We start from the raw sequence: 17,540 nt of genomic DNA, 5'->3' as shown, positions 1-17,540 counted from the left end.
CTGTCCATGACTGTCTACAAACCCTCAGAGAGATGGGATCTCTTTCAAAGACACACAGCCATGCCTGGAAAGATCCAGATGATGCACCTGAGGCCTTGATTACTTCCACTGTGAAAAATTACTTATTTCCAACAAGAGGCAGTTTATAATTCCAGCTTTCAGCTTCTGAGTTATGCTTTGCCAAGTTAATCAGAAGTGCTCTCTTCCTACACTGCCAGCATCCCTGGTTGGGCTCACTGCTCTCATTCCTGCAAGGATGCCCTCAGGACAGCAGAGCCACCGTGGGAGCTGGCTGCTGGTTGTTAGTTACTCTATGGGGACAGCAAACAGGAAGAAACATGGTGTGACATTCACATCCATGTGTGATATGAATACAGGACATAATAATGGTGATTCCTGGTTCTAAGTGTTGTCATTTTTGTTCATCAAACAGAACTACCCACTTAGTTCTGCTCTGAAATTTGCCTTAAGGGAAGAGGAACCAAAAATTATCCTGTTGAAGTGTCACAGGGAACTCCGAAACTCCTATAAAAATGGCTGGGGGTGGCTGGTTCTTAGCAGCACTCTCTAAACATGACAGTGATGTGCAGTGTCTGCGTGGGCTCCAAGCCAGACCAGCAGGACCTGGGCAGCCCAGCTGGACTTACACTTCTGAGCCTCCTCGTGCTCACGCCTTGCCAGCTCCTCCTGGGCTCCCAGGCTCCTCTCCTTCATCTCCCTCAGCATCCTTTCCACCTCGGCCAGCTTCTGCCGGAACTCCTCGCCGGACGTGGTGCTGGCATTCTCTGCCCCAAACCTGGCCATCTGCCGCACCAGCTCTGCAGAGAAACCACGCCCTGTTAGACTGAGCAAACCAGTCCTTCACAACTCCCCGGGGTTCTCCTCCTCACAAACCACTGACAGCTTTCAGACAATAAATTGCTTGAGATCACCCAGAGGCACTGCCCCATGTTTCAGCCCCCGTGGCCACTACCAGTGACACATGTTACATCCTGAGCAGCTTTCTGCGGCTCTACCTCTTGTCCAAAATCCAGCCCCTCTGCTTTGCTCAATCTCTCCTGAAGCTGCAGTGCAGACTACCCGTTTTGTTCATTTTAGTAACATTTGTGGAAGCTGAATGTGTTTTTTTCCCAGACTTGTGTTTAGCTGAGCAGCTGAGACTCACAATAAGGCTGGTCAGGGTAAAAGCTGAGATTCTGCAGGGATCTTCCTTTGTATTTTCCCTTGCTCTCTCCATGGCTTTCTCTAAGCACTGCAGTACTTGGCAGTGGTTGAAACCAAGACCATGGCATACCACAGGCATAACCCCATAGTGAAGATCCTTCTTGACATACCTGCAATGCCCCTCTGGATGCTTTGGATGTGCAGCAGGAGCTGTTCCCCCCTCTGGTACGTGTCTCTCGTGTGCTGCTCAACGCGAATCGCTTCTCTGTGAGTCATGGTCATCTACCACAAAAACACTGGCTTAGTTCAAGTATGGGATGACATTTTATGTCAATTGTCAGTGGGACTTGCTCCCAAAACACACACAAGGCCTGGGAATGTGCTGCTTGTGAGGTCCTTGGAGGAGCCTGTCCTACAAGGCACTGAAGGATGATCTTATTTAGCACTTTCAGAGAAGCACAAGCATTAAGTACAACTCCACTGCAACAGGCTCTGAATGCTGGAACAATCCCAACACCACAGAGTTCAGCACTGCTCTGTGCTCTTAACACAGGGAAAGCCCCAGAGCCTGGAGCCAGGCACACCTGGGTCCTGATCAAGAGACAGGAGCTGCAGTCTGGCTGTCTGGTACACACAGGGCAGCTTGTCCTTGCAGCTGTCTGGGGAGATATGCCATCAAGTAGAGATTTTTCTCTCTCCCTCAGATTAGGAACAGGCAGTTTATAAATCAAATCAAGTGAAATCAAATCTTGCTCAGTTTATCCATTCTCTGAAGATGTGACTGCTAGGATATAGACTGCATCCATGATGGACCCAGATGTTTTGTGTTCCTTACTTGTATGTCCCTTCTATAAATTATATTTGATTCAATTTATTTTTACTGCTTAAAGTTGAAGCCACCCAAAAGCAAGCAGTAAATCAAGAAAAACTACCAGTATTATGAGATGTTCCACAGCTCTCCAAGGAAGGAAAGCAGGTAATCCAGCTTGAGCACCTAACACTGCAACTTAGTTCTGACTGAGCAGGAGACCTGACCTGCCTGAACTAGGCTCCTCACAGCCTTCAAAGCCTACATTTTGGTAAAAGGGGGCTTGTGCTTTGGGAAAGAAAAATGGAGAAATACCCTACTTTGTGCTGCAGAGCATTCAGGTCCTGTGTGAGATCGATGTTCTCATCCTCCAGCTCATCAGCCCTTTGCCTGACCCTGCTCATGGCTCTGTGGTACTCACGGAGCTGGTTCTAGGAAAAACAAAAAAGGAAGAGCCTAAATCAGGCCAAGAGGCCAGGAAACAGGGGCAGAAGGTGCTGTGAAGCCTTCCACGTACAGCAATGGCCAGTATGGTGCCGTTGAGGCCGTGGAGGCGAGCCCAGGCGATGGAGCTGGCGTTGAGCGTGACCAGCTGGCCGCGGATGGACGGCAAGGACATCTCGATGCTCTGCAGGTCCTCCAGCAGGAGCAGGACACAGCTGTCACACACTGCAGGGAACGCAGCAGTCAGCACAGGCCCTCTCCCGGGCTGCCCTCCCCTCCTTCCCCAGGACAGTGGGACACAGACCTTCACACTTCATGCTGTTGGGGCCGTTTGCCACCAGGATCTCGTGCTCGCGCTGGCAGACGTCGCACTGCTTCCCCGTGAGCCCGTTGGGGCACGTGCACTCCCCAGTGCGAGGGTCACAGGAGCCCCCCCTGCACTCACACTCTGCAGGGTGAGAAACAGAGAATCATTTTGTGCTTTTACCACTCTGGAGTGAGGGGAAGGAGAGGTTTTATTCCAGCTATGGTGGGAATAAAACCCCACACGCCACTGGTGGGGGTTCCCTGTGCAACGCAACGACGCGCACAGGCCCTCAGACAGCTGCCAGCTGTTTTCTCCACCCAAAAACTGCACCAGCAGCCCAGCCCTGTCCCAGTGCCCCTGGCTGGGAGCCCACACTCACTTGTGCAGCCGCCCTGGCCGAAGCCCCAGTAGCCTGGGGCACACTGGTGGCAGCGGGAGCCGCTGACGCCGGGCAGGCAGTGGCACTGGCCGCTCTGCGCGTGGCAGCTGCTCCCCACGGCGCCCACGTCGCAGTCACACCTCCGGCAGCCCGAGCACCCCTCAAAGCCGTAGTACCCCTCCTAGGGAAAAGCAGGACATGGACGCCCTGGTCAGCAAGTGTGCCTCTCTCCCGGGTCAGTGATGGGCGACCACAGCTTTCCTTTCTAGGTGTGTTTTGAGCACCACAAAATTCAAAGCAACATGGTAGAGATGTGGAGCTCCATTGAGAATACAGAAACCTGTGTCCTGTGCCCTGTGAACCTGCCTGTGCCCAAGCTGGATGCACCCAGGAAAATGGGGTTTACTGCAGTTTCACAAATGATGCCACTTTACTGGAATGCTGCCTGCACTGCTTGCTGCCAGATCTTTAATAGGCTTTTGCCATGTACTCATGCAAATTCAGCCTTCACCAGCTAGCAGCCAGCCCTGCTCAGCTCACAGGCCGGGGGGTTGACACACCAGGGCTGCCCCTCATCCCCCTGACAAGGACAGGCGCCATCCCAGGGCCCAGGTGACCCTCACCTCGCAGCGGTCACAGTGCTGGCCTGTCACTCCAGTCTTGCAGAAGCACTGGCCAGTTTGTGGATGGCAGGAGTCAGTCCCACAAGGCGAACATTTGCACTCTGCCAGGGAAAAATCCATCCAGTATTACACTGAAGAGCCTGTCAGCCACTCACAACACTTACTGCTAACAGCAAAATTGCTCTTCCCCCCTTATCTATCAAAGTTAAGACAGAGCCTCTCTCCTCTTGGATTTGCTTCTCACAACTTATGCCCACCACCCCTTTTACAAGCTGCATTGGGCTGCTGTTCCTCAGAGGGAGATGAGCAGTGCTGGGCACCCTCCCCTTGCCCCTGGGCTGGCTGCCTGCCCCACTCACGTGTGCAGTTCTTGGCCACCACGGCGTCCCCGTAGTAGCCGGGCGCGCAGAGCTCGCAGCGCGCGCCGGCCGTGTGGTGCATGCAGCCCGAGCAGGCGCCCGTCAGGGAGTCACAGCTGCTGAACAGCATGTTGGGATCCGTGTTCCCGCTGCAGTCACAGGGCTGGCACGAGCTGCCGATCACCAAGGGGTTGCCGTAGTATCCCGGGGCACACCTGGAGAAACACAAGTTACAACAGAGTGAGGATCCTGCAGCTCGCGCCTGCACCGCGCGCTGGAGTTGCACAACTGGAGCAGCCTGAGCACGCAACACCTGCAACTGCTGCAAGCCTCAGGGATCTCAAAGCACTCTGTGTTTTGCCTCGGGATGCCTCAGAAAGGTGCCTGTATCACAGGCTGCAAGTCAAGGCAAAGCACACACCTAAGTCACACGCCCACAGTAACAGAATTTCAGGAGTCAGGCATTTGCAGGCTGAAAAGGACTGAAGAAAATGCTGCCAGAACAAAGCACACAGGGGTAGAGCCAGCTGCTTCTGCTGCAGTCCTTAAGGAGAAAAGCCACAGCAGTGGCTGCACAGGGTTGGTGTCTGAGGCCCCCCCAAACATGGGTGCCACCCCCCTTACCGCTCACAGTTTGGTCCAGCGTAGCCTGGCTTGCAGAGGCACTGCATGTTGGATCCCTTGTGGACACAGCCAACAGCAAAACTGAAATGAGAATGGGGACACAGGGAGGAGAAGTTACTCCTGATGTGGTGCCAGGGGAGCTGGTCACTCGTGGGCTGCTGGGGCCTCAGGCAAGAGGCCATGAACACGGTCTGGGGACAAGGACAAGGTTGGTACTGGGACACCTGCCCTGGTGGGGCACAGAGTGGTTCCAGTGGTTAAACAGTGAGGCCAAACAGGAAATCCCATCCTGGGGTGCTTACTTGTTGGAGGCAACTGAAAGAGGGCATGGGCACCCAACACACTGCAGGGGCTCCTGGGCAGAGGGGCTGCCCATGTAGCCATCCTTGCATCGCTCACAGTGGTCTCCTTCTGTGTTGTGCTGGCAGTTCTGCAAGGAAAAGGCAAACCCTGGGCTCAGCGCTGACAAGAAACGGTGGCTGCACTAAAAACTCCCCATCAGGATGCCTCAAGTCCTTCCTCTCTCCCAGAGCCTTGCACCCTAAGCTGACCCTGAGCAGGGTCACCACTGAAACAGTGAAGCCAATGCTCTGACTCAGGCATGGTTCTGCCAGCCCAGTTAGTATGTAAAGAGCTTTTGAATCACATGCTACAAACCTCCTAACTCCAAAACATCACACTGCTCCACTGTATACTTACAAGGCATATCCCAGAGCCTGGCAAGCACTGATCTGAGTGGCCATTGCAATGGCAGGGGATGCATTTTCCCAGGAAGAGCCCCTTGGTGTCCCTGTAGTAACCTGGAGCACATTCCTAAGGAGACAGAAAAAGGCAGAGATCTGAAAAACAGCCTCATTCTTTTGGGAAAAGCAAAGAAACTAAGTTAGTTTCCATGACAGAATTCCCACTGGGTTATACTGATGGGGAAAAGATTATAAGCAGAGATGAAGATTTTTCAGGGCAGTTCCTTCCTGCTCCTTTTAACCAGGAGAGAATTGGCCAGAGAGAAGGACCCATTCCAAGGTACTGTAGCACCTGAATGATTTCCCCATCATGTCCCTTCCAAGAAGGCAGATGAAACTTTTGCATATCTCACAAGTGTAGGGTGTAATGGGGAAATGTTCCTTCCTGAACAAGCCGAACTGTCACTTCAACAGAAGCCAGCCTGGAGGCAGCTGGCACCCAAAACATGACTATCTGACCCCTCTGACTGGCACAGTATGTGACTGCCCCCTTACCTGGCAGGAGTCCCCCTGGTAGTTAGCTGGGCAGAAGCACAGCTCCACGTTGCTGGCACGGACGCCCGTGGCTGTGTCCGTGGCCATCTCCAGCACCACACGGCGCAGGGACACGGAGGAAGAGAGCTGGGAGAAGAGTGCCCGGATCTGCAGCTGCTCCAGGTTTGCCAGCACCATCATGAGCTCCTCTCTGGACACAGGGTTGTGAGTCTCTGTGTGCCTGAAGTTACCCTGGTGGGAGAAAACCTGGCATTACTGGCAGGAAGCACAAGCATGTGAACATGCAGCCCAGCCTCCACATCCCTGCTGCTGGAATCTTTCCCCTCTGCCTGGGTGAAAGAGCCCTGCAGCACCTAAAATGCTGAGATTCAAGCACCTGTCCCTCTGTCTGCATGAGGTCTTCTCCTTTCCTGCATTATCTGAGCACTTCACTTGTGTGTGCAAACTCACCTCCACCAGCTGCAGCCGGCCTTGATGTGCCTCCCCTGGGGATGGGTAGGCACCTTCCAGAAACATGATGCTCATCTGATTGCCCTGGGAAAAGCAAGGAAGGTGTCAGTCATCACCTCATCCCGCTCCTGCCTTAGCAGGGGACACCAGGGCATTTCTTGGGCTGCACCTTGAGGATGATGTCGGGCCGGGACTCCATGGGAATGAACACGTCACCTCTGCGAGGGTTGGAGTGCAGCTCGTAGCGAAGGTGCCCTCCATAGGAGGAAACCTGAGGGAGACACAAATCCCACAGGTTGCTGCAAGTCCAAGCACTGAAACACCTCAGGGATGGCCATGTTCAGCTGGGGTGTGAGCAGTGCCTGCGCGTCAGGCTGCTGGTGAGGTCAGGGAGGTTCCCCATTCTCCTACCTGGTCCCCAAGGTAGGAGCTGGGTGCAACCCAGTAGAGCTCCTGGTAGGCATCTGGGAGGTTTTTGAGGTCAGCAGTGACGAGCTGCTCCCGTGGGCTCAGAGCTGTTGGCACCTCGTGGCGGTCGCTGCTCAGCAAGAGCCACCCGTTCATGTCGACAAACTGGAGGGGAAGAGCAACTCTGGGTCTTCTGGTGGAGTTACAGAAAGCATTTGTGTGCTGATGCTCCAGAAGAATAGGTCCCAGAGCAGCAGAAAGGGGAGTAACAGGCTCACACCTCACATGCATCCTCATGAAGCCACAGGAAAGGTGATCATCACCCCCGCCCAGCACAAGAGACCCCAGAGACCAGGAAAAGGGGCTGAACGCAGGAGATGGGCACAGGGAGCCAAAGACAACCCTCCTCACTGTGGATCTTCAGCAGGATTAATGCAGGACACAGCCCCGAGGGCAGCAGCGAGCCAGGTGGATGGAGCACACCTGACCTGCAGGCTGTGGTGGCCCCAGCCCCTCTCACCTCAGCTCGGTGCTTCTCAGCACTGCGGCAGCGATCGGTGGCACCGAAGCAGAAGCACTTGGTGCAGCCCTTGGGGTTGGTGGCATCCAAAGAAAATGTCCCCAGGCGGCACTGGTCACACCTCAGGCCCTCCACGTTTTCCTGAAAGATAAGCAAAGCTCAACAGTGTCAGCAGCTTCTCACAAGGCCTCAGTGGAGGACAGGGATGGCTGTCTGAGTGATCAAAGCAAAGTGCCGTGGTGCTGGAAGACCTTAAAGCAGTCCCTCAAACAGGTTTGCTTGTACAGCACCCACCAAACATTAAATTCACCTAGAGAAAGCACTTTAAGCCCTACAAAGAGGCTGGAGCTCAGAAGGTGTTTGAGTTACTCTGCTGCCACGGAGCCAGGAGCCAATAGGGCTGACAGCTCCACCTGCAACCAGCTCTGACACTGGGCTGGACTCAGACTGGCCATCTCCCCCAGAGACAGCCCAAGGAGTGAAACTTCCTGGCCAGGAAGGATGAGGAGGTAAGAGCTTTTCAGGGTTATTTTGAACCCACCACCCCACGGGGCAGGCTGGGTACACACAGCCTCTGCCACCCCCTGCCAGAGCTGGAGAGCCGAGCCAAGGAGAAAGGCACCACATGGAGGCACTGGGGGACTGACCTTGCAGTGACACTGCCCCGTGACGGGGTCACACACGCTCGCCTGGGTGCCAGCCTGGTGGCAGTCACACGGCCGGCAGTCGGGGTAGTGGTAGTAGCCAGGGGCACAGAGGTCACACTGTCGCCCGATGACGTTGGGCTTGCACCTGGGTGGACACAAGAGCCACAAGAGCTTTCAGAGCTTTCCTCACCCCCATTCTGCACATTTCCTGCCCCTTCAGCTTGCCATCACTCCAGCAGGGACCAGGGATGCTGCCAGCTGTCCCCAGCGCCAGGACAAGGCTCCCTCACCTGCACTGCCCACTGTCCACGTCGCAGCCTGGCTCTGCCAGCTCCTGCACGCCGGGCCGGGAGCAGTTGCAGTCCTCACAGCCAATGAGGGGGTGGCAGCCAAAGGTCTGGGGCTCACAGACAACACACTCTGGTTTCAGGGTGTGGGGAGGGCAGATGCACTGCCCTGTCACTTCATCACACAGACGCGTCCCGCAGTCACAGGCTGCAAGGGACAGAGAAAGGCTGGGTTTGGGCCAGCCACACCCAGGCACCCAAGCGTGGGGAATGGACACAGAGCACAAGCTGGGAAGGCAGAGGGGCAGCCAGGGGAACTCACGCCTGCAGTTGGGGAAGCCCCAGTAGCCGGTGGCACAGCGGGAGCACTGGCGGCCGATGACGTTGGACTTGCAGGGACACTGTCCCCCAAAGGGCTGGCACTGGCTGCCCCGCGCCCCGGCCTCGTGGCAGCGGCACGGCTGCGCCCCGTTGTTGTAGAAGAGGGACAGAGAGATGGCAGAGTCACGGCAGAACCTCGAGGACGTGCTGGGGCTGCAGGGGGAGGCGGCAGGGGTCAGCGCTGCACATCCCCACAGCCTCCACACCACCCCACAGCCTCCACACCACCCCAACCAGTCAGAGCTGCACATCCCCACAGCCTCCACACCACCCCACAGCCTCCACACCACCCCAACCAGTCAGAGCTGCACATCCCCACAGCCTCCACACCACCCCACAGCCTCCACACCACCCCAACCAGCGCTGCACATCCCCACAGCCTACACACCACCCCCATCAGTCAGTGCTGCACATCCCCACAGCTTCCACACCACTCCACAGCCTCCACACCACCCCACAGCCTTCCCACCATCCCAACCAGCCAGAGCTGCACATCCCCACAGCCTCCACACCACCCCAACTAGTGCTGCACATCCCCACAGCCTCCACACCACCCCACAGCCTCCACACCACCCCACAGCCTCCACACCACCCCAATCCAGCATCTCCTGCAGCCACGGGGACTTAGTGGGAGGGAGAGCCCTGTGACACTGAAAGCTCCCAAACTGATCAACAGTTTGGTCAACCCACGTTTGGTCAACAGAAGGAAAACCTCAACCAGCCCCTGCCTGCCACACGTGAAGGGAAGGGGTGCTGCTCCCTGAGGAGTGTGCAGCCTGCAGGCACCCAAAGCCAAGCATCTCACTTGATGTAGAAGCTGTTGATGCCGCAGCTGCTGATGAAATCATAGGACTTGTCCAGGGGTTCCTCCTGCAGGTACTGGGAGGTGTAGCTGTCCTCAGGCACCACAAGGATGTAATCCTGCAAAGCAAGGGTGAGACAGCTCAGACAGACAAGCACCATCCAAAATCACTCTGAAGTGCAAATGCACCTTTAACCTTTCATGCCTTGCTGGGACAGAACACAACACACCAAGCACTGCAAAGACCAGGAGCCACCTCTCTACTGAGGTCTGTCCATCAGGGTCCATTTAAGCTAAAGCTCCACATGAGGAACAGCACAAATTCACCAGACTAAAACCAGGCAGAATACCCCAGAGCACAGCACTGGCTGTGCCTTAGGAGGGAGGCAGTCTTTATAACCTGAAATTTCTACACATGAAGGCACCTGGCTTCCAATTCTGTTTTTCAGCCATCTATCCACACTTTGGTCAACCTTCCAGTCCTGCTGCCTGAGAATAACAAGGGCTACCTACTCTCATGATGCCTGAACAAACAATATTATGCAGGTTTAAAATATTGCTAGAGCAGGAATAAGGCTTATTCTGGATTATCGCAAACTATGTATGCAAGGTAAAGCTTCAATTTCTGCCTGGTTTTGATACCAAAACCAGACAAGGAAGGACACTATCATATACAGAAGCTGCCCCTGTAAATTCTGCCCCCAGTTCCACACCATGAGGCTGGAGACTGCAAGTTCCAGGGTAGTTCAGAGATAAGTGATGGTGGGTAAGACTCCTGCTGTCACACAGTGACAAAAATCCAATGAAAAGCCCTCTGCTGAAGCCTGCCCAGCATGCTCTGGAGCTTCCTGGAGAGAGGCTCACCAGCCACAGCTGCTTGCCCTCTGGCACTCGAACAACCACAGTCAGGTCATTATCAGTAACATCCAGGATGATCTGGTCCTCAGAAACCACCAGGCTCCGACACCCGTAGCCATGTGGGCAGAAGTTTGCATTGGTCTGACCTGAAAAGACAACAGATGTGTTGGTCTCACCTGTCCCCTGAGTCCCACCCCATCCTCCCACTTTGGAAGGGGTAAATCAGTCTTGCTTCATTTTCGCAATCCCTGAACAACCCACAGTCAGCCTCTGGCATGGAAAACTTCTATTGCTTCTGCCAACCAGCAGCTTCCCCAGGCTGCTGCTCCTCTCACCTTGCCAGATGCGCCCACCATTGATGAGCACCTCCACGGGGAAGGTGGGGTGGCTGGGCTGGTAGAAGTGCAGGATGAAGGCGTAGCGTCCCAGCGTCTGGATCCGGCTGTTGAACACCACTGCAGCCTGCCCCAGCACGGGAGAACACAGACAAAAATCCACGTCTGACACACACACACACAGCTGGGATGTTTCTGAATTACTGCACAGATTTGGGCTCTTATTGCACAGCTGCCAGGTCATGAGAATTCAGTGAATCAAGCCCCCCATGCCTCCATACTCTCTCCCCTCCAATGCTGCCACCTGAAAAGCTTTTCCTGGGATCCCAGAGAACCAGACAAGGTTGGATAAAGCCAAAAGTGGTGAGTCCACAGGAATTACAGGTTCAGGGAGAAGTTTAAAACTCAGATTAAATTCTGAAAATGCTAATTGATAAAGCATTAATCAACAACTAATGAAAATTTCTCCTTGCCCCACTGGTCCAGTGTCACAGCACCAGCAAACCAGCCCAGCCCAAGCCTGTGCCTCTACCTGTGGGGACTGCAGGAGGATGAGCTCTGCAGTGGGGTCCATGGCTGTGGGAGGACGAGGAGCAGGCTCCACTGGCACCCCAGATGGAGCCACATGGACAGCCTGAGCCAGGGGCACCTCTGGGGCGATGGGCAGAGCCTGGGCCCCCTCCAAAATGATTGACTGGGAAAGCTTCAGGAACCTTGAGGGGACACAGGAGCTGCTGAAAAACAAGGAGCAAACAGGATGTGAGTATCTCCAGAAAGAGAGAGAGAGGAGGGAAGCACACCCTGTAACTCCTGGTGGATTACAAGGAGTGCCTGCTGAGGGAGAGCTCACTGCCAGCACCCCTGGGGCTCTGGGATATGGGCTCAGCAGGAAGAACAGGAGCCTGGCTCAGGCCAATTCCTCTGCAAATATTTATCTGAAGCAGTGTCAAAAATCTGGATACAGCAAGGGTCTTGCAGACCTATCAGTCTGATCCCAGTCTCTGCTCAGAGGACACAACCAAGGAGCTTCACCTCAGCTGGAGATTTATTAATCAAAAACTTTAAAAAGTCTCTGAGCCTGAGGGAAGCAGGACAAGCAAATGTTTTTGGAAACAGTCCCATTGATGCTAAGCTGAGGGGGACCCGAGACCCTCACCTGTTGGATGAGAAGGTGCCATGGACACTGATGCAGTGCACCTTCGGCTCGATGAGCTCCATGGTGAACTGTGCAGCAGGGATCAGGTACACTTTGTGCTGCCACAAGGGAGAGACACACCTGGTTATGTGACAGCCTCTGCCCCTGGAGCCACAGCTGTCCCTGTGCCCACCAGCCAGCAGGGACTCCAGCTAATGCATGGCAGTCACACCTCTGCTTATTCCTTGGCACAAGCATTATGGCATTTAGATGCTCCACATATTGGTGGGATTCTTCTGTTCTTAGCTAAACTAGGAATGTCTTCAAGATAAACAAAACTGCCCCACTGCAAGAGCAGCTGCTTCTCCCCATCTCCTCCCCACTCCCAGCCCCATGATTTCCTTCAAAACACCCCACTGACCACACTCTCCACTTGGACTGGTTGTGACACAGACTAACATCCAGTATCCAGTCCAAACAGGACCAGAAAACCCTTCTACAGGCTGGGTGCCATTCCACCTTTCCTCCCTGTGCCCTGCTGACAGAGCTGCCCTCAGAGGGAGCCTTACCAGGAAGAAATCAGCCAGATCAGAGGTGAAACGAACAGTGGCCTCGGAGGTGAGTTCAAAAGTTGCCATTCGACTCTGGGAATCTACAGCAATCCCTCGGCAAAGGAAACTGTAAGAGAAACACACATTTTGAAATCAGCCTTGCACAGGGTCATGACCCATTTCTTGTCCTGCCAGCTCCATGTCCTGAGGGGATTTACACAAAGTCCCTGAAAATCTTTTGATGTTTTTTCTGGCTGCTTGCAAGAGCAAAGTTTTCCAAGGACACCCCAAACATTTGTTTCCTACTGCAAAGGTTGCAATCTGAAGCCAGACAGGGTTTGACCTGTCTCCAATAAACCTGCCTGGAGGCCATTCCCTAAGTCAAGGTCCCTACCAACAATTCAGATGTAAACAGACACCCAAGATCATCTCCTGCAGGGGCAGGTACATACCTCCTGAGATGGGGTGGCCAGCCACTAAAATCTGTGTCCAGCTAGAATGAGTCTGGACATGCAGAGCTTAGGTGGACAACACTGAAACTGGCTTTGTTTATAAGATAAACCCAAAAACTTCAACTGGAGGGGAGGCTGTCCTTGCCACGGCAGAGAACTGGACCCTCTCTGCCCCGAGGTGCCCTTACCTGTAGACACAGGGGTAGAAGGTGAACGTGCCCTGCTGCGTGGCCGAGCGCGGCGAGCTCACGGCGATGCCCACGCTCTGCAGGGCGTTGGTGTTGGCATATTCCACCAGCAGCACGTACTTCCCAGGCTGGGCCACGGACAGGGACAGCTGCACTTCCACCTGGAGCACAGAGGGATCACTGAGGGAGGGTGTGCAGGCTGCTACAAGCCAGCCTCCTCTGCAGCTCAGGGGACAAATCTCATCAAATCCTTGCAAACCTTTACATGTGAGACTCTGGTTTGGGTGCCCTGAACAGGGCACACAAGCACACAGCTGCAGGGGTGCAAAGCCTTTCTGGTGCAGGTAAAGCCTGCCCAGGTGTAGTTAAAGCCCCAGACAGGGCGGGCAGGCTGGCTAGGAAGGGGACAAAGCAGAAGTGCCACTCACATCAGTGCCGCTGCAGCTGGCCATGCGGGGGTGGGAGGGGGTGAGCTGCTCCGTGGGACACAGCCTGGGCAGCCTGTTGTCCAGCCTGCACACTGCATCCACCCCTGGCACGGCAGGGAAGCCCTCCACGGACAGGTACTTGTACAAGAGGCAGCTGGAAACACACAGAAAATAATTGTGAAGTGCAAAAGTTACATCATGATTATAAAAGCTGAGAGCACCCACACAGCCTGGGCCCAGCCAAGTTTGCAAAAGGCTTTGGTCTACCAGGAGGGCCAAGGAGCAGCTCTGGGCAGTGGGGAGCAAGGAACTGGGCATTACAGGACCAGGGAGGGCAGTGACAACAAAAAGCTTCTCCCCTGGCAATGGGTTTTATCCTGGGGACCACCACTATAGTGGATGGGACAACCAGTGTCCAGAGCCCAGCCAACCTTCTTGCCAACATGGTCAGAAAGGTTCTGGGCAAGCAGAAGCACTGAGATGCTCCAAACACTACCAGACTGCTCATTTTAAATAGTCCAGCAAAACCTACTCATGGCAGTCATTTCTGAGGACACAGACAAGCTGGCACTGGGAGCCCAGCCCAGCAGAGAGGTGGGCTATGGTGTCACTGTGTGAGCTGGCCCTCCAGGGTCTGTGAGAAAGCACGGACTGGCTGTGCCATGGATGAGGAGATCTATGGGCTGGCTTTCTGGGCTGCTGCAGGTTCCACAAGCCTTACTGGCCACAGCCAAGTGCTCTACGAGCAGTTTTACTGCACCACTGAGTATGGACTGTGCATATTCCTTAACCCCAAGCCAAGAGGAGCTGAGCAAGCCCCACACAGCACAGAGATGTGCAGATCCTTACTTCTGGGTGGCTTGTTCGGGGGCTGGCTGGTAGACACAAGGCTCTGTGACCTTCAGCTGCAGGATTGGTGCTTCGTAGTATGAGCTGGGCAGCAGAACCAGATAGTCCTGGGAGGAGAGATGGGAGGGGTGTTATGCTTGTCACACCTGTCCCCAGGGAGCTGCTGAAGCCCCCACGGTGGGAGGAGCACATGCCTTACCAGCAGCACGCCCTGTGCTTCAACAACCAGAGACCAGGTGCTGGGGTTGAGCACGAAGGGCTCCCCGAAGCTGTTCTGGGGCACAGTGACAAAGGCTGGCTCCGTGCTGGGAGCAAAGACAATCTGCTTGGTCTGCTCTGTACCTGGAACGGGAGGGAGGAGAGGCTGTGAAGGGACTGGAATGGAAAACCTGGGGCTGGACATGGCTATGCTCAGGGAGGCAGCTCTGTGGTGCAGGGGGGAGTGACAGGTTCCCACTCTCTCGGGGCACCACAGTCCCACAGTGTCCTGGAACAGAGACATCCACTCTCAATCTGCTCAACAGCCTAATGGGAGAAATAAACATAAATCACTGCAATCCTCAATGCAAATCCAGAGCTGTCACAGTGTGCTCTGCATCCCCAGGCTGCAAAGCACAGAATGTTGAAAGCCAAGGAGAGTTTTGCCAGCTAGAAAAGGAAAGAACTCATCTGTGAAGAGTAAACCATGAGACAGACAAAAAGAATTGCCCAGATACATTTCTTCCTCAGGGAAATTCTGACCCCAGCTCCACAGGCAAGATACCTGTCTTCTGGCAAAGTTTCAGGCCCCCAAGGTGTGCTCCTGCCTTTCTTCCTGCCAACCACAGACCCTGCACTTGAGATTCAGACGTTATTTTGAACTGACAGAACAGAATGGGGGGAAGGCCTGATCCTGCTGCTGCTGAACAGCTCCTTGGCTCATCTGACAGTCCCACAACCTCTTCATTAGTGGATGCAATCACAACACAGCACCTAGAAGCAGACTGTGCCTGCCCAGCAGGCTCAGGAGCTTTTGAAGAGCACAGGTGACAGGGATTCACCAGGAATGGCTGCATTTTGAGCAGGTGGGATGAAGAAGGAAGTGGGAATGTGGCACACTGACTGTCCTGGTGTGGTGCATGGACACCAAGGCACAACACACAGGGCCAGAGGCTAAAGCAAGGGCTTGTGCTGCTGCTGGGATGGTTAATAATAACCCCTTCCCATGTGTGGCAGCTCTGTGACACGCCTGGCATCAGCTGAGCCTGGGACTTCACTTTTCCAGATGGGAAGCAGAGGTGAGGACTCAAGCAGTGAAGAGATTTCCCTGAACTGGCACTGGGGTAGATTTATTGATTGAAGTTTCAGATCCCTTTGAGGCAATACACAGCTCCAGCTGAGACAGCTTCTGGAGGCAGAGTGGAAGAAACCAGGCTGAAAATCCCATACTTGGAAAAGGCTTTCCCTTTTGCAAGCCACATCTTCCAACTTTTTCCAGGCTGCTTGTTCTTTGCCTTGTGAAGCCCTTTCCATCCAGACATGAGATGGCTCAGCACTCCTGAAGCCTCCCAAGCATGCTGCTGTCCTGTTGCTGGGGCACCAGTTTGGCTGCTTGCCTTCAGCACTAAAAAAATCACATTGCTTCTGCACAAGAAGTGAAGCACTTTTTAAGGCAAACAAGCTCTGCTGCTTAGATAGGACAGGTTAAATACTTCTTGATCTTTGGTGGGATCCTAAAAGCATGACCACAGCTCCAGCTCTTCTTTTCTTCTGCTGTATAATATGACTGGACATTAAAAAATGCCATTTTTCCTCTCAAAAAAGAAAAAGAAAGGTGGCAGAAAAATAGTATTTTGGCATTTCAAACCTTGAATACCACATCAAAGGCAGAACCTATGCCAACTCAAGACAGAGGAGAGAATTTCACACAGATAGTTTAGGTAGTCAGTGTTGACAGCCTTGTGCTGTGGATGTGTGGTCTGGAGGAAGAGCTTCAGCAGGACAGTGTGGCTGTGGCATCTGAAGGGGTAAAATGTGCCAGCCAACCATCCACCACTGCCTCAGGTGTGCTCCCATGTCATCTGCTCAGACTGTTTCCCAGAAAAATTGCTGTCCAGATTTCTAGGCTTGTTCAGACATCTTTTGGTGGCTCCTCTCCAGCAGCTTGTGGCTTGATGAGAGGACATTGCACCAGAGTGCAATGCCTGTGTAAGATGTGTAATTCCACGGCACTTCCAAGCTCCACACCACATTTGGGAGAAGCACATGGGAAAGGCAGGACTGCCACGTCAGGGCGTCTGGCAAATAAAACCACATCCAGCTGCCAAAGACTGGATCCATTTCCCAGCTCCTGGCCCATTCTGCTTTTGTGGAAAGTCAGCTCAGCTTTGCCTGGGGCACTGGGGTGATCTTTTCCTGTGCTGGAAAGGTTGCATGGAATTGTACAACAGCTTTGTCTCCCACCAGCCTGGCTGGTATCAGTCCTCACTCAGAGTGCAGCCCCAGGGCTGGGCCCACCTTGCTGCTGCTTTGGTAAATAAAGGGGGCTGCAAACTCAAATCAGCCTTTCAACTGGGAGAGCAGGACTAATGGGTAAAGCCATATGGAAGCGTCTTCTGGAAAGGATGATGCAGAAGGCTGCCTGGGATGGGGAGGAGGTGGCGATGGCACAGGGAAGCAGAGCAGTCTGGGATCCTTACCTCTCCTTCGTGGCTGATAAGCTGTAATTTTGCCATACACAGTGGCCCCTCCTGAATTAATATACCTCAGGATGACATGGAACAGATAGAGCTCTGCCTCCTTCACGTCTACAGTGACTCTGATTTTATTCTGCAAAAAGCAAAAGAGCACACGGGGCACACATCACTGGGGGGGCAGCTCCTGAGCGCCCACCCTCTCTGGGGAGGGCCTGACCCGCCTGCCCTACCTGCCTGCCTGCCTGCCTCTCTTCCCCCTCCCTCGCCAGCCCAGGCACGGCTCTGGCCTGGGCACACCTGACACGGGCACACTCGGGACAGACACACCTCGGGCCAGGACAAGGGGCACAGGAGCAGTGTCGCAGCGTGGGACGCTCTGAGTTAGTCTAGAAGTGAAAAATGCACTTACAGTTGGCACAAACATTAAACTTTCCTTCCTCAAGGACCGAGACCCTCCCTTCCACACTGGCGGGCCCCCGGCTGACGTAGCGGAAGACGAGGCGGAAGAGGTCGGGGGAGGTCACATTGACAGTCACCACTACCTTGGGCTGGTGGGAGAGAGAGAGGGGAGAGAAGCAGAGCACACCTTCAGTTACCTCCACCACCCTCTCTGCCAGCCCAAGCGCAG

The 17,540-nt window shown here is 54.3% G+C and overlaps 1 protein-coding gene across 2 annotated transcripts in view; it reads right to left on the bottom strand.

The window, feature by feature from the left end:
- Positions 1-17,540, bottom strand: part of LAMA5 (laminin subunit alpha 5) — an 85,343-nt gene that overhangs the window by 10,804 nt on the left and 56,999 nt on the right. The window contains exons 23-52 of one of the 2 annotated variants that reach the window (XM_064391963.1): positions 17,322-17,460; positions 14,437-14,579; positions 14,238-14,344; positions 13,389-13,542; positions 12,961-13,121; positions 12,339-12,447; positions 11,791-11,888; positions 11,167-11,368; positions 10,635-10,761; positions 10,306-10,445; positions 9,445-9,560; positions 8,581-8,792; positions 8,262-8,466; positions 7,972-8,116; positions 7,325-7,465; positions 6,808-6,969; positions 6,566-6,667; positions 6,397-6,480; positions 5,947-6,177; positions 5,408-5,521; positions 5,011-5,138; positions 4,709-4,789; positions 4,085-4,299; positions 3,726-3,826; positions 3,103-3,283; positions 2,721-2,864; positions 2,490-2,641; positions 2,293-2,403; positions 1,335-1,446; positions 648-818 (exon numbers count right to left, since the gene is read on the bottom strand). In XM_064391963.1, coding sequence (XP_064248033.1) covers positions 648-818; positions 1,335-1,446; positions 2,293-2,403; positions 2,490-2,641; positions 2,721-2,864; positions 3,103-3,283; positions 3,726-3,826; positions 4,085-4,299; positions 4,709-4,789; positions 5,011-5,138; positions 5,408-5,521; positions 5,947-6,177; positions 6,397-6,480; positions 6,566-6,667; positions 6,808-6,969; positions 7,325-7,465; positions 7,972-8,116; positions 8,262-8,466; positions 8,581-8,792; positions 9,445-9,560; positions 10,306-10,445; positions 10,635-10,761; positions 11,167-11,368; positions 11,791-11,888; positions 12,339-12,447; positions 12,961-13,121; positions 13,389-13,542; positions 14,238-14,344; positions 14,437-14,579; positions 17,322-17,460 — 4,288 coding nt within the window. The remainder of the gene's footprint in view (positions 1-647; positions 819-1,334; positions 1,447-2,292; positions 2,404-2,489; positions 2,642-2,720; positions 2,865-3,102; positions 3,284-3,725; positions 3,827-4,084; positions 4,300-4,708; positions 4,790-5,010; positions 5,139-5,407; positions 5,522-5,946; positions 6,178-6,396; positions 6,481-6,565; positions 6,668-6,807; positions 6,970-7,324; positions 7,466-7,971; positions 8,117-8,261; positions 8,467-8,580; positions 8,793-9,444; positions 9,561-10,305; positions 10,446-10,634; positions 10,762-11,166; positions 11,369-11,790; positions 11,889-12,338; positions 12,448-12,960; positions 13,122-13,388; positions 13,543-14,237; positions 14,345-14,436; positions 14,580-17,321; positions 17,461-17,540) is intronic. The other variant, XM_064391964.1, reaches the window with a different exon arrangement.

Source organism: Passer domesticus, chromosome 16, assembly GCF_036417665.1.
Source record: "Passer domesticus isolate bPasDom1 chromosome 16, bPasDom1.hap1, whole genome shotgun sequence".
Taxonomy (NCBI): Eukaryota; Metazoa; Chordata; class Aves; order Passeriformes; family Passeridae; genus Passer; species Passer domesticus.
The sequence above is the reverse complement of the archived record's forward strand: the minus strand, read 5'-3'. Positions and strand labels throughout refer to the sequence as shown.